General features: G+C 43.2%; 1 protein-coding gene across 2 annotated transcripts in view; it reads right to left on the reverse strand.

Annotated features, from left to right (window-relative positions):
* LOC134345424 (protein IWS1 homolog) overlaps positions 1-23,369 on the reverse strand; it is a 63,318-nt gene extending 39,949 nt beyond the window's left edge. Inside the window, exon 1 of one of the 2 annotated variants that reach the window (XM_063046059.1) lies at positions 23,207-23,369. In XM_063046059.1, coding sequence (XP_062902129.1) covers positions 23,207-23,243 — 37 coding nt within the window. In that variant the 5' untranslated portion in view covers positions 23,244-23,369. The remainder of the gene's footprint in view (positions 1-23,206) is intronic. The other variant, XM_063046060.1, reaches the window with a different exon arrangement.
* Between the last annotated feature and the right edge of the window lie 599 nt (positions 23,370-23,968).

Genomic DNA, 23,968 nt, shown 5'->3' on the forward strand with positions numbered 1-23,968 from the left:
CAACACCTCACTTTTACTGTGCTGCATTCTTTGCCAGTCTTCTACACTATCCACAACTCCACCAATCTTGGTATCATCTGCAAATTTACCAACCTATCCATCTACATTTTTATCCAGGTCATTTATATACATTAAAACCCTGGGAAACAGATAGACTCTGTCCACTCTTATCTATACCCCTCATAATCTTATAAACCTCCTTCAGGTCCCAGTGCAGAATCCCTGCAGAACCCTACTAATTATAGACCAACTCAAGTCTCCTCAACCACTATCCTCTCTCTTCTATGTACAAACCCCATTTCCAGAAAAGTTGGGATGTTTTCCAAAATGCAATAAAGGCAAAAATCTGTGATATGTTAATTCATGTGAACCTTTATTTAACTGACAAAAGTACAAAGAAAAGATTTTCAATAGTTTTACTGACCAACTTAATTGTATTTTGTAAACATACACAAATTTAGAATTTGATGGCTGCAACACACTCAACAAAAGTTGGGACAGAGGCATGTTTACCATTGTGTTACATCACCTTTCCTTTTAATAACACTTTTTAATCGTTTTGGAACTGAGGATACTAATTGTAGTAGATTTGCAACTGGAAATTTTGTCCACTCTTGCTTGATATAAGACTTCAGCTGCTCAACAGTCCGTGGTCTCCGTTGTCTGATTCTCCTCTTCATGATGCGCCATATATTTTCAATAGGAGACAGATCTGGACTGGCAGCAGGCCAGTTAAGCACACGCACTCTGTGTCTACAAAGCCACGCTGTTGTAGCCCGTGCAGAATGTGGTCTGGCATTGTCCTGCTGAAATAAGCATGGACGTCGCCTTGATGGCAACATATGTCTCTCTAAAATCCTAATATACACCTCAGAGTCAGTGGTACTTTCACATACATGCAACTCACCCATGCCGTGGGCACTGATGCACCCCCATACCATCACAGATGCTGGCTTTTGCACCTTTCGCTGATAACAATCTGGATGGTCGTTTCAATCTTTGGCACGGAGAACTCGACGCCCGTTTTTTCTGAAAACTAGCTGAAATGTGGACCCACTCTGACCACAGCACAGGGTTCCACAGTCTTTTGGTCCATCTGAGATGAGCTCGGGCCCAGAGAACTCGCCGGCGTTTCTGCATAGAGTTGATGTATGGCTTCTTCCTTGCGTAATACAGTTTCAAGTTGCATTTCTGGATGCAGTGACGGACTGTGTTGAGTGACAATGGTTTTCCGAAGTACTCCTGAGCCCAGGTGGCTATAATTGTCACAGTAGCATGACGGCTTCTTAGGCAGTGCCACCTGAGGGCTCGAAGACCACACGCATTCAACAGTGGTTTCCGACCTTGCCCTTTACGCACTGAGATGTCTCTGAATTCTCTGAATCTTTTCACAATATTATGTACTGTAGATGTTGAAAGACCTAAATTCTCTGCAATCTTGTGTTGAGAAATGTTCCTTTTGAACTGACTAGCAATTCTCTCACGAATTTTGGCATGAAGGGGTGAGCCACGACCCATCCTTGCTTGCAAAGACTGAGCCTTTGATGGACGCTACTTTTATACCCAGTCATGATACCTCACCTGCTACCAATTAGCCTGCTTAATGTGGAGTCTTCCAAACTGGTGTTACTTGAATATTCTGTGCACTTTTCAATCTTATTTTAACTCTGTTCCAACTTTTGTTGAGTGTGTTGCAGCCATCAAATTCTAAATTTGTGTATGTTTACAAAATACAATTAAGTTGGTCAGTAAACCTATTGAAAATCTTTTCCTTGTACTTTTGTCAGTTAAATAAAAGTTGATGTGAATTAACATATCACAGATTTTCATTTTTATTGAATTTTGGAAAATATCCCTACTTTTCTGGAAATGGTGTTTGTACAAGCCAATTCACCGTGAATCCCGAGCATCTTAATCTTCTGGATTAGCCTCCATGAGGGACTTGTAAACTCCTTAACTAAAATCCATGTAGATAACATCCACTGCCCTACACTCATCAATCTCTCTCCTCAGTTTGTCAAAAAAAAAACTCAATCAAGTTAGTAAAACACGACTTACCACACACAAAGCCATACTGGCTCTCCCTAATTAAGCCATGGATTTCCAAATGCTCATATATCCCATCCCATTAACTTCCCTTCAACTGATGCAAGACTCTCCAGGCTATAGTTCCCATGATTTTCCCTTATTCCCTTCTTAAATAGAGGTAAAACATTAGCAACTTTCCAGTTCTCCAGGACCTTGCCTGTGGCTAGAAAGGACACAAAGATACTGGTTGAAGGTTCTGCAATCTCGTCTCTTGTCTCCTTCAATAACCTGGGTTAAATACCATCAGGCTCTGGAGACTTATCCATCTTAATACTCCCTAGGAGGACCAATACTTCCTCCTCCTTTACCTCTAAATTCCCTAACCTATTTATACACTCAGTAATGATCTGATCTCCTGGTCCTCCATATCCTTTTCCTTGGTTAAAACTGAAGCAAAGTACTCATTAAGTACCTCACTTACATTCTTTGAATTGTACCACCCTCTCCCTAGTTATCCTTTTACTCTTCATGTATAGAATGACTTGGAATTCATCTTAATCCTACTTACCAAGGACTTTTCATAGCCCCTCCTGGTTTTCCTAATTCCCTTCCTTAGTTCTTTTCTGGCTTGTTTATAATCCTCATGTGCTTTGTTTGATCCTGACTTCTGAAGCTTTATGTACTTTTCCTTTTTCTTCTTGACTAAATTCATCACCTCTCTGAACATCCAAAGTTCTCATATCTTTCTATCCCCATCCTTTCTTCATGCTGGAAGTCCAGGGAGACCCAGAGTCTCCCAGGGAACAATATCTGCGTGAAGTGCATCCAGGTTGAAGTCCTTTGGCTTGTATGGGAGAAAGAGGAGATCATTGATCAGGGCTATATGGAAGTAGTCACCCCAAAGTTGCAGGAGTCAGGTAGCTGGGTGACCGTCAGGAGAAGGAATGGAGACTAGGTTACCGGCACTGAACCTGGGTCTGCAGTGCAGACGGAAAAGAGGGAGAAGAGGGGAGCGGTAGCGATAGGGGACTGAACGGTCAGAGGAACAAACAGGAGATTCTGTGGATGTGAACAGGACATCCGGATGGTGTTTTGCCTCCCAGGTGCCAGCGTCAGGGATGTATTGGATCTCGTCCACAGCATTTTGGAGGAGGAAGGAGAGCAGCCAGATATCTCAGTACATGCTGGTACCAATGACATAGGAAGAAAAAGCAAAGAGGTCCTGAAGAGAGAATTTAGAGAGCTGGGCAGAAAGCTGAGAAGCAGGACCTCCAGGGTAGTAATTTCAGGATTGCTACCTGTGTCATGCACCAGTGAGGCTAGAAACCGGATGATTTGGCAGAGAAGCTGGTGCAGGGTTTCAGGTTCTTGGATCATTGGGATCTCTTCTGGGGGATGTATCACCTGCACAAAAGGGACAGGTTACACCTGAACCCAAGGGGGACCAAAATTTTTGCAGGCAGTTTGTTAGCACTGATGGGGAGGATTTAAACTAATTTGGCGGGGGATGGGAACCAGAGTGAAGGGACTCAAGTTAGGATGCATGGTAAAAAAGCAAGGATAGCATGCAGTCAGACTGTCAGGAAGTGCAGCAGATGACAGGACAAAATTGCAGCCAGCAGGCTAAGTATCAGTGCATTTGGGATGCAGAATCAAAAATAGTAGTAAATACAGTACTTAGTGTTATATCTCAGCGCACAGAGTATAAGAAATAACGTGGATGATCTTGTTAGGTATGATGTTGTGGCCATCACTGAATCATGGCTAAAGGATAGTTGTAGAAAAGAGCTGAATATTCAAGGTCACACGTTGTACTGGAGAGGTAGGGAGGTAGGCAGAGGGGGTGGCAGGGCTCTGCTGGTAAAGAATGGCATCAAATGTCACTCCACTCTTTAAGGAAGGAGGAGTGCAGTAGAAAGGAAATTATAGACCAGTTAGCCTGACCTCAGTGGTTGGGAAAATGTTGGAGTCAATCGTTAAGGTTGAGGTTTATAGAGTACTTGGTGACACAGGACAAGATAGGACAAAGCCAGCATGGTTTCCTTAACGGAAGATCTTGCCTGACCAATCTGTTGGAATTCTTTGAGGAAATTACAATGTTGGAAAATCTATGGTCATGCATTAGGTTGAAGAAATAAATCTGCAGACTATTTTCTAAATGGGGAGAAAATCCAAAAATCTGAGATGCAAGTCCTTGCGCAGAACATCCTAAAGGTTACCTTGCAGGTTGAGTCAGCAGTGAGGAAAGCAAATGCAACATTAGCATTCATTTCAAGAGGTCTAGAATATAAGAGCAGGGATGCGATGCTCAGGCTTAATAAGGCACTGGTGAGACCTCATCCTGAGTATTGTGAACAGCTTTGGGTTCCTTATCTAAGAAAAGATGTGCTGGCATTGGAGAGGGTTCAGAGGTTCACAAGGATGATTCCGGAAATTAATGGATTATCAGACGAGGAATGTTTGATAGCTATGGGCCTATACTGACTGGTATTTAGAAGGATGAGGGGGAATCTGAAACTTTTTGAATGTTGAAAGGCCTAGACAGGATAGATGTGGAAAAGATGTTTCCCATGGTGGGAGAGTCTAGAAGAAGTTACAGCCTCAGATTAGAGGGGCATCCATTTAAAACAGAGATGCAGAGAAATTTCTTTAGCCAGAGGGTGGAGATTTGTCAACACAGAACACAGAAATTTACAGCACATTACAGGCCATTCGGCCCACGGTGTTGTGCCAACCATGTAACCTACCTAATTTCCCTAGCACATAGCCCTCTATTTCTCTAAGCTGCATGTATCTATCTCCAAGAGGCTCTTAAAAGACCCCTTATTGCATCTGCTTCCACTACCGCTGCCGGCAGTGTATTCCACGCACCCACCACTCTCAGTGTGAAAAAACTTACCTGTCATCCCCTCGGTACCTATTTCCAAGCACCTTAAAACTATACCGCCTCGTGTTAGTCATTTCAGCCTCTGACTATCCACACAATCAATGCCCCTCATCATCTTATACACCTCTATCAGATCAGCTCTCATCCTCCGCCACTCCAAGGAGAAAAGGGCAAGTACATTCAACCCATTCTTATAAGGTACACCCTCCAATCCAGGCAAAATCCTTGTAAATCTCCTCTGCACACTCTCTATAGAATCCACATTCTTCCTGTGGTGAGGTGACCAGAACTGAACACAGTACTCCAAGTGGGGTCTGACCAAGGTCTTACATAGCTGTAACATTACCTCCTGGCTCTTGAACTCAATCCCACAATTGATGAATGCCAACACACCATAAACCTTCTTAACAACACTATCAACCTGCGCAGCAGTTTTCAGTGTCCTATCGACATGCAGCCCAGATCCCCCAGTTCCTCCACACTGCCAAGAGTCTTAGCGTTTATATTATATTCTGTTTTCAAACTGGACCTACCAAAATAAACCACTTCACACTTCTCTGGGTTAAAGCCCATCTGCCACTTCTCAGCCCAGTTCTGCATCCTATCACTATCCTGCTGTAACCTCTGACAACCTTCCAGACTATCCACAACACCTCCAACTTTTCTGTCGTCAGCAAACTTACTAACCCGTCCCTCTACTTCTTCATCCAGGTCATTTATAAAAATCACAAAGAGGAGGGGTCCCAGAACAGATCCCTGCGGAACACACTGGCCACTGACCTCCACGCAGAATACCACAGGCAGCTATGGATGCCAGGTCATCGGGTATATTTAAGGCAGAAATTAATAGATTCTTGATTGGCCACACCAAAGGTTACGTGGAAAAGGCTGGGGAGTGGGGCTGTGGGGGGGGGGGGGCAGAGAGATCAGCCATGATTGAATGGCAGAGCAGACTCGAAGGACCAAATGGTCAAATTCTGCTCTTATACCTTATCGTCTTCTAACAGGAACATACTTTTCCAGTACTCTGTGCAATTGATCTTTAAACACCTTCTATATATCTGATGTGGACCTGCCAGAGTAAAGGTGTTCCAAATTAATGCTTAATTCCTGCCTCATGCCCTCGACTCTAATTTAAAACTCTCCCAAGAAGTCCATACCTATCCTTATCTATAGTATCCTGAAAGTTAAGGAGTTGTGGTCACTGTACTCTAACTGTTCATCCACTGAAAGGTCATTCACCTGACTAGGCTCATTACCCAACACCAGGTGCAGTATGGCCCCTTCCCTAACTGGACCATCCAAGGGCTGATTTAAGAAACCACACTTAACAAAGTCAGCCCCATCTAAACCTGTTTCACTAGAAAGATCCCAACTTATATTAGGAGAGTTGAAATCCCTCATGACAACAACCTTGTTATTGTCAAACATTTCCTTAATCTGATCACATAACTATTCCTTCATGTCCCAGTGGGCATTCGGGGGTCTGTACAATTCCACCAGTGTAATTGCACACTTCCTATACTTGAGTTCCACTCAAATAGGTTTGGTGTCTGACCCCTCTATTATGTCTCCTCTGACTGCAGCTGTGATATTGTCCCTCATTAATAGTGCAATTCCACCTCTTCATTTACCTCCTCCTCTCTATCTTTTCTAAAACGCCAAAAACCTGGTATATTAATCACCCATTCTTGCTCCTCTCTCAATCAAGTTTCGGTAATGGCTACAACATCATTGTTCCATGTACTGATCCATGCTCCAAGTTCATCACCCTTACCCATAATTCTCCTAGCATTAAAATATACACACTTCCAACTATCTGACCCATCATACCTGTTACTTCAACACTTTCCCTGACATCTACCTTGCGGTCTGATCCTTCTCTTACTGACCTGGGGCTCCAGTTCCCAGCCTCCTGCAAAACTAGTTTAAACTCCCCAAGTAGCATCAATAAACCTCCCGGCCCAGACATTGTTTCCCCTCCTGTTCAGGTGCAACCTGTCCCTCTTGTACAGGTCACCACTTCTCCAGAAAAGGTTCCAACGATCGAAGAACTTGAAACCCTGAACACTGCACCATCTCCGCAGCCACTCATTTGTACGTGCTATCACCCCATTCTTGCCTGCATAAGCCTGTGGGAGTAAGCTGGAGGTTACAACCTTGGAGGTCCTTCTCTTCAGCCACATTCCGAACACTATATACTCATTGTGCAAGACCTCTTCCCTCTAGGTCTTTGGTGCCAATATGCATCAGGACCTCTAGCTGTTTCCTCCCCGCTCCCCCCCCCCGAGAATATCCTACAGCTGCTTCTATACATCATGAACCTTAGCACCAGGGAGGCAACACATCATCCTGGTGTCTCTTTTGCGGCCATAGAATTTCCTTTCTATCCCCCTAACTATAGAGTCCCCCATAACTACCATACTGTCTGACTTTACCCTTCCCTGTCAAGACTCAGAGCCAGCTACAGTGCCACCATCCTGGCAACTGCTGCTGTGATCTGATGGGTCATTTCCACCCCCACCCCCCCCAGAGGCATTCAAAGCGGTATACCTGTTGCTGAGGGAAACAGCCACAGGGGAACTCTGCACTGACTTCTTAATCCCTTTACCTTTCCTGATAGTCACCATCTACTGTCCAAAGACTGTACTCTGGGTGTAACCACCTCTTCATAATTCTCGGTTATAATATCTTTGGCCTTCTGAATGATCCTGAAGTTAGGTGCACTTCCCACAGATGTAGTCATCAGGGAAATAGTTAGGTATCCCAAATTCCCACATCTGATAGGAGAAACATTCCATCTTAACAACTCTATACCAAAAAAGGAAAAGGCTTGCCTTTTCTTGACTGTTCACACCAAGGCTTGTTAAGTCAAAGCCTCCACACTATCACTGGCACACTCTGACAATGGCCACTTCGCTTGAGGCTACCCTCCTATGACTTACAGCCGAGGTTAGGCCTCTGACGCCCACACTTTCTGCACTTGTGCTGTCCAAGAAGACTGGACTTGCCCAAATCTGCTCCTTTCTCCTGTCTCCTGTCTCCTGTCGGGCTATGACCTAATACACGCTCCTCTCCTGTGAGCCGCTAAAAAAAGACCAGCTTTAACAGAGTCTGTTCCTTTTATACTCGCACTCCAACTTTCGGCAGGCCTCTAATGACGACAATTGCTCTTGAACTATTTACTACAGGCAATATATTTCTTTCCAAATCAAAACACAAGACATAGAAGCAGGAATAGAATCTATTCAGCTACTCAGTAAAAATACTGCTTCATCCAAACTTGAGCCTCGACTTTATTTTTCTGCATGATTGCCAAAAACATTAATTATCAGACTTGGATAGACTTAAGCACCTTAGTATCCACCAACCTCTCAGGCTAAAAATATTAGATCCACAAAATTCATGGAAGACATTTTTTCTCAACTCGGTTTTAAATGGCTGACCTCCTATTCTGAGACTATGCATCTGATTCAATACTCCATATACCTATCTTCACAGCATACATCATGTCAAGCCACTTCAGAGTTTTCTGTTTCAGTGAGATTTTATTTTCATTCTTTTAAAATCCAGACAATAGTGCAAATCTCTACAATCATGAGAAAAATCAAAATCAATTTAGTAAACCTCTGCTGCATTGCCTTCAAGGCAAATAAGTTTTTTACTAAATTATGTAGCCCTAAACTACAGCTAATTCTCCGTGCGACCTCACCAAAGCCTTATCAAATTGTACCAATATTTTCACATTAATATACTTGATTCTCTCTCTTACTCTCCCTTGCTCCTTCCCAAAAAGACCGTTAGCTTATTTGTTAGCCCATGTATCAAAATAAAAGCCTACTTTTCATATCTACCAACTGTGTCTCTCCAGTGACTTTGTTCATGCGACAGTGCTCATTATAATCTACCTGATTTACTTTTGCTCACTCATTTAACCTCTTTCCTCCCTTTATAAACTTGGTGCCCTTCTTACACGTTACTTTCCCACCTATGTTATGTTGAAGCTGTGTAAGACAGTGAAACCAAATTTGGAGAATTATGTGCAATTCTGGTCACCTACTTACAGGAAAGGTACACAATTTAACGGAGTTCAGAGAAAATTTACAAGGATGTTCCCAAAACTTGAGGACCTGAGTTACCAGGAAAGGTTGAATAGGTTAGGAGTTTATTCCCTGGAGCGTAGGAAAATGAGGGGAGATTTGATTGAGGTAAACAAAATTATGAGGTGTATAGATGGAGTAAATGCAAACAGACATTTGCTACTAGAACTAGAGGTCATGGGTTAGGGGTGATTGGTGAAACACTTAAGGGGGACTCGAGAGGGAACTTCAGTCAGAGGGAGATGCGAGTGTGGAATGAGCTGCCAGTGGAAGTGGTGGATCCAGTCCAACTGCAACACGCAATTGAAGTGTGGATAAGCACAAGGATGGAAGGGTATGGAGGGCTATGGACTAAAGCACATGGATGGAAGGGTATGGAGGGCTATGGTCTAGGCGTGCGTTGATGGGACTAGGCAAAGTTTAAAATATCAATTTGGCACTGACTGGATGGGCCAAGGGGTCTGCTTTTATGTTGTAGTATTCTGACCATCTTTGCATGGCAACAAATTTGGATACATTTCAGATGATCTTTCACCCAAGTCACTAAGACAGGTAATAAGAAAAAAGCTCTGAAAAGAGATCCCTGAGGAACTCCACAAGGGATAGCTTGCCACTGTGAGATATTCCAAATTGCTCCTGCCTGTAAACCAATCCCCTATCATTGCTAATGATTAAAGTAAACCTTTTTGATGCTGAAGGCCAATCTGCCCACTAGGTTAGTGCGAGCTCGATACAGCCATTCAACATTTCCTACTTTTTTGGTGCAAATTATTTCTCTTTATTGTTAATTCCCCCTTGAAAATCGTGATTTACTGTTTCCACCACTCTTGCACAAGTTCTAGATTATAGTCACTGCGTGCAAATATTTTTTCCTTGAATTCTGAATCATCTAAAGAATGCAGTTGGATAACTAATGGATACAGTTACCCTCTATTTACCTGTCTCACTCTTGTGCATTTCCATCAAATTCCCTCTCAGCTTTTTTAGCACCATCCCTTTTCTCAAAGTGGATGATCAAAGTTAAATCAATACTCTAGCAGGATTAGAATCAAATAAATCATAGGAAATTTACCATTCAGTAGTGTCTGTGCCAAACAAAGAAGAGCTACACAATCTCATCTCATTTATCAGCCCAATGCGTATAAATTGCTTGTCACAGCTTTTCAGATAGACAGCCATGTACCGATTTAAAAATGATAAGCGTTTTGGCCGCTACTATAGCTTCAGATAGTGGATTTCATATCCCTACTACCCATATCCTGTAAGAGACAGAAAGAAACCATTCGATCTATCCCAGTTCTTGGATCAATCCCTTTCCTCTACTCTCTTCGATGCAACCTATTCTTCCTAACATCCACTCTCCCCTATGATACCACCCACCTCCACTTGAGAGAGTCAGCAGACTGGCAAAGGGGAATGGGGTGGCTCTTTGGTAAAATTTGAAATTAAATCCTTAGCAGGAAGATTAGAAGATGAAGAATCCTTGCGGTAAGAGTTAAGAAACTGCAAGTATAAAAAGATCCTGATGGGATTTACATGGAAGCCCACTGCCCATATCAAGGCAGCAGAGTCCAAGGGCATATCAAAGTGGCAGAGAGCAAGGAACACCATGAGGTTTGGACAACTCATACGCCAGGCCAGATTGAAATGGTCGGGTTGTCAGGGTTGGAGGTGAGGGCCGGTCTGGTTGGGCTCACTGCTCCACAGGATTTGCTCATCTCTGTGCTGGCTCTGTTCTCATTACTACCATCAGGAAGGAGGTACAGGAGCCTGAAGACACACATTCAATGATTCAGGAACAGCTTCTTTCCCTCTGCCATCTGATTTCTGAATGGACATTGTTCACTAACTCGCTAATTTTTTATTTTTATTTTGCACTAGTTATTAAATTTAACTTATTTACAAGAAAAATGTCTCCGAACTGGTTTTCTGCACTAATTACTCATAAAATGTGTTCTGGTCTTCATTAAGTCACAATAATAGACACAATCTACCTAAACTATTAACACATAAGCAATTATACTTTTCATGTCTTTATTGAACACATTCACAATCCAGGCTGGAAAAAGTATGTGACCCTACTATTTATTGACTGGTAAAGCCTCCTTTAGCAGCAATAACCACCACCAAACGTTTCTTGTAGCTGCTGATCAGACTTGCACAACAGCGGGGGAATTTTAGACCATTCTCCCATATAAATCTGTTTCAGTTCATCAATATCCCTGGGACACCTTGCATGAACAGCCCTCTTCAGATCATGCCACAGCATCTCAATTGGGTTAAAGTCCAGACTCTGGGGCCATTGCAAAACTTGCAATTTCTTCCTATTAAACTAGTCTGTTGATTTATTCATGTCTCAGATCACTGTCTTGTAGCATCACCCAAATTCTATTAAGCTTCAGGTGACGGACCACTACCCTGACATTATCCTGTAAAAATATCCTGATACAATTTTGAATTCATTGCTCCCTTGATGATTGTAAGCTGTCCAGGCCCTGTGGTAGCAAAGCAGCCCCAACTCTTTATGCTCCTTCCACCCTGCTTCACAGTTGGGATGAGTTTTTGGCATTGGAGTGCAGTGCCCTTTTCCCTCCAAACACAGCAGTGTGCATTTCTGTCAAAAAGTCCAACTTTTGTCTCATCTGTCCATAGAACATTGCCCCAGAAGTATTGTGGTACATCCAGGTGGTCTTTTGAAAACTTGAGAAGTGTAGCAATTTTTCTTGGAGAGCAGTGGTTTCCTTCCATGAACACCATTCTTTTTCAGTGTTTTTCTTATAGTAGACACACGAACAGAGACTTCAGTGGGTCTCTTGCTATTACCCTTGGGTTCTTCTTCACCTCGTTCAATATTACACATTATGCTCTTGGTGTGATCTTTACAGGATGCCCACTCTCAGTAGCAATAGCACTCCATTTCCTCCATTTGTAGACAATTTCTCTTACTGTGGAATGATGAACACTCAGGTCCTTAGAAATGCTTCTATAGCCTCTTCCAGCTTCATACATCTCTACAATGCTTCTCCTAAGGTTCTCTGAAAGTTGTTTTGATCGAGGCATGGTGCACATAAACAGATCTTTATTGAGAAGAGCAGGCACTTGTCAGTAACCTGGCTCTGTGGGTCCTTTTTATAGGGCAAGAGCACCTCTACACCCCACACTTTCATCTCATCTCATTGATTGGAGCACCTGATTTGTAGAAGGCTTTACCCTAGAGGTTCACATATGGCTTTTGAAACTAAACTGATTGTTTAAATGGCATACTCAGTATTGTTGAGAAGTACAATTGTTTGTGCAGATTGAGTTTGTCTATTAATGTGACAGATCAGACCACATTTTATAAGTAATTAATGTAGAAAACCAGGTAATTGCAAAGGGTTCACAAACTTTTTCTTGCAAATACACTTTGAACTTTGAATAGTAGCCAGGATGTGAGATACAACTTACAAAAGGAGAAAGAAAAGGCACGTAAATAAGGCATTGTTCCAGTGGTTATGGGAGACTTCAACATGTAGGTACACTGGGAAAATCAGGTTGGTACTTGACTGCAAGAGAAAGAATTTATAGAATAAGTACAAGATGACTTTTTAGGGCAGCTTGGGTCATGCCCACGAGGTAAAAAACAATTCTGGATTTGGTAATGTGTAATGATTATGATATAGTTGGGATCACAGAGACATGGCTCCAGGGTGACCAGGGATGGGAGCTCAACGTTCAGGGATATTCAATATTCAGGAGGGATAGACATGAAGGAAGCGGAGGTGGGGTGGCGTTGCTGGTTAAAGAAGAGATTGACGCAATAGAAAGGAAGGACATAAGCCGGGAAGATGTGGAATCGATATGGGTAGAGCTGCGTAACACTAAGGGGCAGAAGACGCTGGTGGGAGTTGTGTACAGGCCACCTAACAGTAGTAGTGAGGTCGGAGATGGTATTAAACAGGAAATTAGAAATGTGTGCAATAAAGGAACAGCAGTTATAATGGGTGACTTCAATCTACATGTAGATTGGGTGAACCAAATTGGTAAAGGTGCTGAGGAAGAGGATTTCTTGGAATGTATGCGGGATGGTTTTTTGAACCAACATGTCGAGGAACCAACTACAGAGCAGGCTATTCTGGACTGGGTTTTGAGCAATGAGGAAGGGTTAATTAGCGATCTTGTCGTGAGAGGCCCCTTGGGTAAGAGTGACCATAATATGGTGGAATTCTTCATTAAGATGGAGAGTAACATAGTTAATTCAGAAACAAAGGTTCTGAACTTAAAGAGGGGTAACTTTGAAGGTATGAGACGTGAATTAGCTAAGATAGACTGGCAAATGACACTTAAAGGATTGACGGTGGATATGCAATGGCAAGCATTTAAAGGTTGCATGGATGAACTACAACAATTGTTCATCCCAGTTTGGCAAAAGAATAAATCAAGGAAGGTAGTGCACCCGTGGCTGACAAGAGAAATTAGGGATAGTATCAATTCCAAAGAAGAAGCATACAAATTAGCCAGAGAAAGGGGCTCACCTGAGGACTGGGAGAAATTCAGAGTTCAGCAGAGGAGGACAAAGGGCTTAATTAGGAAGGGGAAAAAAGATTATGAGAGAAAACTGGCAGGGAACATAAAAACGGACTGTAAAAGCTTTTATAGTTATGTAAAAAGGAAAAGACTGGTAAAGACAAATGTAGGTCCCCTGCAGACAGAAACAGGTGAATTGATTATGGGGAGCAAGGACATGGCAGACCAATTGAATAATTACTTTGGTTCTGTCTTCACTAAGGAGGACATAAATAATCTTCCGGAAATAGTAGGGGACAGAGGGTCCAGTGAGATGGAGGAACTGAGCGAAATACATGTTAGTAGGGAAGTGGTGTTAGGTAAATTGAAGGGATTGAAGGCAAATAAATCCCCAGGGCCAGATGGTCTGCATCCTAGAGCGCTTAAGGAAGTAGCCCAAGAAATAGTGGATGCATTAGTGATAATTTTTCAAAACTCGTTAGATTCTGGACTAGTTCCTGAGGATTGGAGGGTGGCTAATGTAACTCCACTTTTTAAAAAAGGAGGAAGAGAGAAACCAGGGAATTATAGACCGGTTAGCCTAACGTCGGTGGTGGGGAAACTGCTGGAGTCAGTTATCAAGGATGTGATAACAGCACATTTGGGAAGCGGTGAAATGATCGGACAAAGTCAGCATGGATTTGTGAAAGGAAAATCATGTCTGACGAATCTCATAGAATTTTTTGAGGATCTAACTAGTAGAGTGGATAGGGGAGAACCAGTGGATGTGGTATATTTGGACTTTCAAAAGGCTTTTGACAAGGTCCCACACAGGAGATTAGTGTGCAAACTTAAAGCACACGGTATTGGGGGTAAGGTATTGGTGTGGGTGGAGAATTGGTTAGCAGACAGGAAGCAAAGAGTGGGAATAAACAGGACCTTTTCAGAATGGCAGGCGGTGACTAGTGGGGTACCGCAAGGCTCAGTGCTGGGACCCCAGTTGTTTACAATATACATTAATGACTTGGATGAGGGAATTAAATGCAGCATCTCCAAGTCTGCGGATGACACGAAGCTGGGTGGCAGTGTTAGCAGTGAGGAGGATGCTAAGAGGATGCAGGGTGACTTGGATAGGTTGGGTGAGTGGGCAAATTCATGGCAGATGCAATTTAATGTGGATAAATGTGAAGTTATCCACTTTGGTGGCAAAAATAGGAAAACAGATTATTATCTGAATGGTGGCCAATTAGGAAAAGGGGAGGTGCAACAAGACCTGGGTGTCATTATACACCAGTCATTGAAAGTGGGCATGCAGGTACAGCAGGCGGTGAAAAAGGCAAATGGTATGCTGGCATTTATAGCGAGAGGATTCGAGTACAGGAGCAGGGAGGTACTACTGCAGTTGTACAAGGCCTTAGTGAGACCACACCTGGAGCATTGTGTGCAGTTTTGGTCCCCTAATCTGAGGAAAGACATCCTTGCCTTAGAGGGAGTACAAAGAAGGTTCACCAGATTGATTCCTGGGATGGCAGGACTTTCATATGAAGAAAGACTGGATGAACTGGGCTTGTACTCGTTGGAATTTAGAAGATTGAGGGGGGATCTGATTGAAACGTATAAGATCCTAAAGGGATTGGACAGGCTAGATGCAGGAAGATTGTTCCCGATGTTGGGGAAGTCCAGAACGAGGGGCCACAGTTTGAGGATAGAGGGGAAGCCTTTTAGGACCGAGATTAGGAAAAACTTCTTCACACAGAGAGTGGTGAATCTGTGGAATTCTCTGCCACAGGAAACAGTTGAGGCCAGTTCATTGGCTATATTTAAGAGGGAGTTAGATATGGCCCTTGTGGCTACGGGGGTCAGGGGGTATGGAGGGAAGGCTGGGGCGGGGTTCTGAGTTGGATGATCAGCCATGATCATAATAAATGGCGGTGCAGGCTCGAAGGGCCGAATGGCCTACTCCTGCACCTATTTTCTATGTTTCTATGAAACAGCTTTGATCAGGGGGCTTAAGGTAAAGAAACCTTTAAGAGACAGAGATCATAATAGGATAGAATTCACCCTGCAATTTCAGAGGAAGTGGCTAACAATGGTTATATTAGTATAGTAAAGCAAAGCTAACTACAGAGACAAGGGCGATCAGCCGACCAAAGTTGATTGCAAGGGGGGTCCCAGCAAAAATAGTGGAGCAGCAATAGCAGGAGTTTGAGGGAGTAATTCAGAAGATGTAGAATTATTTCATCCCAAACAAGCAGCAGTAGCAGCATTCTAAATAGAGTAAAAGGAAAAAGTGGCCAACAAGGGAAGGCAAAGACAGCATAAAAGCAAGAGAAGACACACAACATTTCAAAACTGAACAGGAAGCTAAAGGATTGGGAAGCTTTTAAAAAACAACAGAAGGAAACTAAAATAAAGCAAAAAGGGAGAAAGGATGAAATATGAAAGTAAGCTGGCCAATAATATAAAGGATACCAGAAGTATCTTTTTGAGAGAGAGAGAGAGAGAGCGAGAGAGCGAGAGAGAGAGAACGAACTGGAAAATGACACTGAAGTAGAATTCGGGGAAAACTGAGAAACAACAGGAAAACTGAATATATTGCAAGAGACCACACCATGGAAGACACCAGAAAAAGTGCCAGATATTCCAGAGAATCAGGTGGAGAAGTGAGTGCAGTTACTGTTACTAAGGAGAAGGTGCTGGGGAAGCTGAAATGTGAAGATAAGTCACTTGGACTGAATGGACTACATCTTAAGGTTCTGAAAGAATATCTGAAGAGATTGTGGAGGCATTAGCAGAGATCTTTCTAAAAATCACTATAATAGTCAGGATTTGTTCCAGAGGAATGCAAAATTGCTAAATGTCACTCCACTCTTTTAAGGGATGGAGGCAGAAGTTGTAGACCAGTTAGCCTGACTTCAGTGGTTAGCAACGGTTAGAGTCTACTACTTAGAATAAAGTTTTGAGATACTTGAAAACACATGATAAAATAGGGCAAAGTCAGCATGGTTTCGTGTTGGGGAAATCTTGCCGAACAAATTTGTTGGAATTCTTTAAGGAAATAACAGGCAGGTTAAATAAAGGAGAGTCGGTTGATGTTTACTGGGATTTTCAGAAAGCCTTTGATAAGGTGACACACACATGAGACTGCTAACACAAGAAAATCTGCAGATACTGGAAATTCAAGCAACACACACAAAATGCTGGTGGAACGCCAGCAGGCCAGGCAGCATCTCTAGGAAGAGGTACAGTCGACGTTTCGGGTCGAGACTCTTCATCAGGGCTAACAGAAAAAAAGAGATAGTAAGAGATTTGAAAGTGGGAGGGGGAGGGGGAGATCCAAAATGATAGGAGAAGACAGGAGGGGGAGGGATGAAGCCAAGAACTGGGAAGTTGATTGGCAAAAGGGATACAAGGCTGGAGAAGGGAGAGTATCATGGGACGGAAGGCCTAGGAAGAAAGAAAGGGGGAGGGGAGCACCAGAGGAAGATGGAGAACAGGCAAGGAGTAATTGTGAGAGGGAAAGAGAGAAAAAAACAAATAAAAAAATAAATTAGGGATGGGGTAAGAAGGGGAAGGGGGGCATTAACGGAAGTTAGAGAAATCAACATTCATGCCATCAGGTTGGAGGCTACCCAGACGGAATACAAGGTGTTGTTCCTCCAACCTGAGTGTGGCTTCATCTTTACAGTAGAGGAGGCCGTGGATAGACATATCAGAATGGGAATGGGATATGGAATTAAAATGTGTGGCCACTGGGAGATCCTGCTTTCTCTGGCGGACAGAGCATAGGCGTTCAGTGAAGCGGTCTCCCAGTCTGCGTCGGGTCTCGCCAATATATAGAAGGCCACACTGGGAGCACCGGACACAGTATATCATCTCAGCCGACTCACAGGTAAAGTGTTGCCTCACCTGGAAGGACTGTTTGGGGCCCTGAATGGTGGTAAGGGAGGAAGTGTAAGGGCATGTGTAGCACTTGTTCCGCTTACAAGGATAAGTGACAGGAGGGAGATCGGTGGGAAGGGATTTGGGGGGGGAGAATAAATGGACAAAGGAGTCGCGTAGGGAGTGATCCCTGCGGAAAGCAGAAGGGGGGCGGGTAGGGAAAGATGTGCTTGGTGGTGGGATCCCGCTGGAGATGGCGGAAGTTATGGAGAATTATATGTTGGACACGGAGGCTGGTGGGGTGGGAGGTGAGGACAAGAGGGACCCTATCCTTAGTGGGGTGAGAGCAGATGTGCATGAAATGGGAGAGATATGTTTGAGGGCAGAGTTGATGGTGGAGGAAGGAAAGCCCCTTTCTTTAAAAAAAGGACATCTCCTTCGTCCTGGAATGAAAAGCCTCATTCTGACAGCAGACGCGGTGGAGACGGAGGAATTGAGAGAAGGGGATGGTAATTTTACAAGAGACAGGGTGGGAAGAGGAATAGTCCAGGTAGTTGTGAAAGTCCGTGGGCTTATAGTAGACATCAGTAGATAGGCTGTCTCCAGAGAAAGAGACAGAGAGATCAAGGAAGGGGAGGGAGGTGTCGGAAATGGACCAAGTAAAATTTGAGGGCAGGGTGGAAATTGGAGGCAAAGTTGACGAAGTCAACGAGCTCAGCATGCGTGCAGGAAGCAGCACCAATGCAGTCGTTGATGTAGTGAAGGAAAAGTGGGGTACGGATACCAGTATAGGCTTGGAACATGGACTGTTCCACATAGTCAACAAAAAGACAGGCATAGCTGGGACGCATACAGGTGCCCATGGCAACACCTTGAAGGAAGTGGGAGGAGCCAAAGGAGAAATTATTAAGAGTAAGGACTAATTCCACTAGACGGAGCAGAGTGGTGGTAGAGGGGAACTGGTTGGGTCTGGAATCCAAAAAGAAGCGGAGAGCTTTGAGACCTTCCTGGTGGGGGGTGGAGGTATATAGGGACTGGACATCCGTGGTGAAAGTAAGATGATGGAGGCCAGGGAACTTGAAATCATTGAAAAAATCCAGAGCATGAAAAGTGTCACGAACATAGGTGGGAAGGGATTGAACAAGGGGGGATAAAACTGTGTCGAAGCATGCAGAAACGAGTTCGGTGGGGCAGGAGTAAGCTGAAACAATGGGTCTACCTGGACAGGCAGGTTTGTGGATCTTGGGTAGGAGGTAGAAACGGGAAGTGCGGGGTGTGGGAACTACGAGGTTGGTGGCAGTGGATGGGAGCTCCCCAGAGCTGATAAGATCGGTGATGGTGCAGGAGACAATGGTCAGGTGCTCCTTAGTGGGGTCATGTTCGAGGGGTAACTAAGATAAGGTAAATGAGACTGCTAAACAAGGGTATTACAGGAAAGCTGCTAGCATTGGGTGACAGGCAGTGGGGAAAAAAGGTGGCCTTTTCTTGTTGGTTGCCAGTAACTACTAGTTTTGCCCAGAGGTCTTTGTGGGGTCCAGTACTTTTCATATTATATGCTAGTGATCTAGATGACGAAGTTCATAGCTTTGTTGCCCAGTTTACACATGATACAAAGATAGGTGAAGGGGCAGGTCGTGCTGTGAAAGCAGGGAGTCTGCAGAAGGACCTGGACAGATTAGCAGAGGCAAAGTGGCAGATGGAATACAACATAGGGAACCATATATTCATACACTCTGGTAGAAGGAATAACAGCAATAGACTATTTTCTAAATGGGGAAAGCATTCAGAAATCAGAGGCGAAAAGGAACTTGGAAATCCTAACACAAAGGAATATTTGCAGATGCTGTAAACCCACACAACACACAGAAAATGCTGGAGGAACTGAGCAGTTCCTGTGCAAGATTTCCTAAGGGTTAACTTACAAACTAAATCAACAGTATGGAAGGCAAATAAATGTTAGCATTCATTTCAAGAGGATGAGGATATAAAAGCACTGATATAATTCTTATAAAGCTTATCCTTATATGACATTGGCCAGAACACATTTGGAGTACTGTGAGCAGTTTTAGGCTCCATGTCTAAGAAAGGATGTGCTGGCACTAGACAGGGCCCACAAGAGGTCTACAAGAATGATCCTAGGGTTGTAAGGGTTAACCCATGAAGAATGTTTGATGGCTCTAGTTCTGTACTAAAGAATTCTGAAGGATGAGAGGGGTTCTCACTGAAACCTACTGACTATTGAAGGGCCTGGATACAATGGATGGGGAGAGGATGTTTCCAGTAGTGGGAAAGACTAGCACCGTACAGCACAGTTTCAGAATAAAAGGGTACCCATTTGAATAGAGATGAGGAGGAATTTCTTTAGTCAGAGGTTGGTGAATTTATGGAATTCATTGGCATAGACAGCTGTGGAGGTAAGTCATTGGGTATATTTAAAACAGAGGTCAATAAGTTCTTGATTAGCAAGGATGTCAAAGGTTTCAAGAAGAAGGCAAGAGAATGGAGTTGAGAGGGAAAATAAATCAGCCATAAAATGGTGAATCACTCAATGGGCCAAATGGCCTCCTATGCATTATGCCACTAGGGGTAATTCACCATTTACAATTCAACTAACAACCAATAGAACTTTAGAATGTAGAGGAAACCTGGGCACCCAGGTCACGGGGAGAATGTGTAAATTCCACAAAGACAGCACTGGAGGTCAGAATTAAACCCAGGGAGCTGACCACATCTACAGCCGGATTGTCATCAAGTGTTTTCCACATCTCTCTTCTTACTCTTTCATAATTTAAATGTATGTTCTCTAGTTTAGGCTCTTTTATCAAGGAAAAGGTCATTTTATCTACACTAATAAAAGGTCCTTTTATCTAGACATCTCAAGATCTTCTACATACAATTAAGCCTCTCCCCACCCACCACTTTTACAAGGATATCAACTTTGGCTTAACCAATCTCTTCCAACTGGCAGAATTTTCCAACCCTGGTACTTGTAAACCAGCCTTGCCAAGAGAACTACGTATTTCTTACGTGGTGAACAGAACTGTGTGACATCACCCTACCAGTCTTATCTACATTTCCAGCATAACTCCTGTAAAAGCAACCAGCGCTTTTTTAATGATTTTAATCTACACTAGAATCTTTGAGTCCACCAAGAACAATTTTCATCTGTTTAAGAAAATTCCATGACTTAAAGAAGCTGGGTGGCCAATTTTACAGGATTATCTAGTTATCTCCACAATATCAGTAAGGATTCAGAGAAGAACTTGTCAGATTTTTTAATTAAGAAATAGAGTTTTTGATTCAAGATCTAAGTAGAAAAGTCATTAATTGATAGAAAACTCAAACTGTGGCTGAGTTTATTAGTATATCCAAGCTTATAAAACAGACTGATTATCAACTAAAGAAGCTAAAAAGCAAGGCTCCCTCACAGGGGAGGGTACTTCAATTCAAACCCAACTAATAATTAGACTCACAAGGCATTTTTTAAGCAGGAAAAGTTAGACAAAAAAAAGTATTTACATGAAACTTTCAAGAATTTAGCACATCCTAAAACACCTGAGTGCCAATTACATACTTTTCTAAAGTAAGGTTAAAAAAAAACATAGTAGCCAATTTGGATAAAGGAAAGATCTAGCAAACAGTAATCAGGTGGTCAGGACAAAACAAAAATCCTGTACTCATCTTTGAACAGTACCATACAAGTAGCTTTACAATTGCTTTTACATTGAAGTGGGCATTGGTTGGTTATCAGCTTGGTATTGGACTTGCTCTGCCTGAGACTGCAAGAAACTACAGAAGTCCTCAAGAAATCTCCTGTCAATTCTACTCTCCAATGTTCATTCTCTGGAAAACAAACTTAATTACTTTCATCTGTAGCTGACCCAGTGTGAGATGAACTGCTGTGTGCTTATTCTTACAGAAACCCAGCTCCAGGACATCCTAAGCACCATCAATCTTTAGGCCATGTCAATCAGGGACCTGGGCTAATATTTTGTGACTATATTGTGCTGTAATGTAATTATGTTTTGCACCCTGGCCCCAAAGGAACAATATTTCATTTAGCTGTGAATGTTTGTACGGTTGAATGACAATAGACTGAACTTGAACTTGAAACTACAAAGAGCCAGGAACACAACTCAACACCTCGTGGAAACCAAACTCCCCTTCATGGACTGTCTATATTTTTCAATACCTCAGGAAAGCAGCCAACATATTCAACCAACCTGGTCATTCTTTCTTCTCCCACCAATGGACAGAAAGTATGTACTACCAGGATCAAGATCAGCCCTATTCCACTGCAATAAAGCTATTGAACAATCTCCTAACAGTTAGTTTTATCATAACTCTCGACCTCAAGTTGTGGCATTTCACCTTAACTCAATACTATTATCCCCTCAACACAAATCAATAAGCACCAAGATCTAGGCCTCGATACCTCCTTGTGCAACTGGATCCTTGATTTTCTCACTTGCAAATCCCAGTGAGTATGGATTAGCACCAACACCTCCACCACAATCGCCATCAACATAGGTGCATCACAACGCTGCGTACTTGTTCCCCATTCTACTCGATTTACACTTATGACTGTGAGGCTACAGCTCCAATGCCTTATTTAATTCACTGATGGCACCACTGTCACAGGCCAAATCAAAGATGGTGACAAATGACACATAGGAGGGAGACTGAAATTCTGGTTTAATGGTACCAGAACAACCTCTCACTCAACATCAGCAACACCAAAGGCCTGATTTTTGGCCTTTATTGGAGCTGCACAGTGGACAGTCTCCTGACTGGTTACCCCATTTGGAAACACCAATGCCCAGGAATGGAAAAAACTGCAAATAAAAGTGGTGTATAGAGCCCAGTCCATCACAGGAAAGGCCCTTCCCACCTACAAGGAGTGCTACCACAAGAAGAGGGCCAGAGGTAAGCCTAGTAATTTCTAAGGTAGGGACATGTTCGGCACAACTTTGAGGGCTGAAGGGCCTGTATTGTGCTGTAGGTTTTCTATGTTTCTAAGAAAGCAGCATTCATCAAGGGCCCCCGACATACTCTATTCTCACTGCTGCCATCAGGAAGGAGGCACAGGAGACCTTATTTCCCACACCACCAGGTTCAGGAATAATTATTACTCTTCAATCACCAGGTTCCTGAACCAACATGGGTAACTTCACCTACCTCAACACACAACTGATTCCCATGTATTAATATATCACCTTTAAACAAGAATGCAACACTATACACATCATCCCCAATGTAGTTTCACAAATGCCCTGTTCTGAATTTACATATTCTTCTATCACTTTTCAATCAACAGACATCCATCCTTTCAGTAGTCTGAACATCATGATTTACAATGCATTCCCTGAATATCTTCCTTTTTTGACTGATCTTAAACCTAGGTACTCAAGTCATGCTTCCAATCATTTGTCCTGATATTCATTTAATATGCCTTGACTAATTTCAGTTATGAGTGAGTTGTAATGTTAAAAATGCACACTACGAATGATTGAAACAAAATGCAAACAAACTACTCGGGGAACTGAACAGGTTAAGTGGCATCTGTAGAGGCAAAGGCATGGTCAACGTTTAGGACCGAGCTCCTCTGGCAGTTTGTGTGTTGTTTCAAATACCAGCACCTGCACTCCAATGTGTCTTCATTGCTGATAAGTGATGTCAACCGTCACGCCAATATAACTTGTGACTGCGGGGATCTCAGAGCAGACGACTCAGAAACAAGCACAGGAGGGCTGAACCTATGGTTCCGCATTCTCCTGTGGCCCAGCTCCCAATGATATAGACCCCACGCCCACATAACTCTTACCCTCTCCATCTGGGAAGTACTCATCCTCCAAATCCATGCCTACGGACAAGTACCAGCCCGCTTTAATTCAATCTCGACCCTACACACCGTTATTCCGATGTGTACTTGTAAAATGGTAACCGACGCTCCGGCCTACATACTCCAACATACTGCGCGTGCGTGCAGAGTCGGAGGTCACTGGTCATGTGATCGGGTCAAGCGGAAGCATGCGCAGACTGATCAGAGGAGGTTGAGCTTCGGAGTGTAGACGTGGGGTGAATGCGATCATATCTTTCCCTTCATCGTTTGGCCTATCGTTTAGGGTACCAAATTTGCTGTAAAGTAAATCAGAAAAGTGTTTTTTTTAACTTTTACTGTATTTGCAGTTTCTTACGGGAATTGTCAGCATTCTCAGTTCATAGAAATACAACGTTGGGCGGAAGAGTGAGATAGCCACTGATAAAGTTGGAAATGTTCGGCATATCGGTAACATCCATAGAGAAGTAATGTTTACACGAGGAAGACTGTAATCCAAACCAGCACGCATAAAATGCAAGTTTGCATTTTGAACTCAGCAGGTCAGGCAGCATCTATAAAAAATGAATGAACAGTCAAAGACGCAAACAACAGGAATTCTGCAGATGCTGGAATTTCAAGCAACACACATGAAAGTTGCTGGTGAACGCAGCAGGCCAGGCAGCATCTCTAGGAAGAGGTACAGTAGACGTTTCGGGCCGAGTCCTGACGAAGGGTCTCGGCCCGAAACGTCGACTGTACCTCTAA

This window comes from Mobula hypostoma, chromosome 4 (genome assembly GCF_963921235.1).
Source record: "Mobula hypostoma chromosome 4, sMobHyp1.1, whole genome shotgun sequence".
NCBI lineage: Eukaryota > Metazoa > Chordata > Chondrichthyes > Myliobatiformes > Myliobatidae > Mobula > Mobula hypostoma.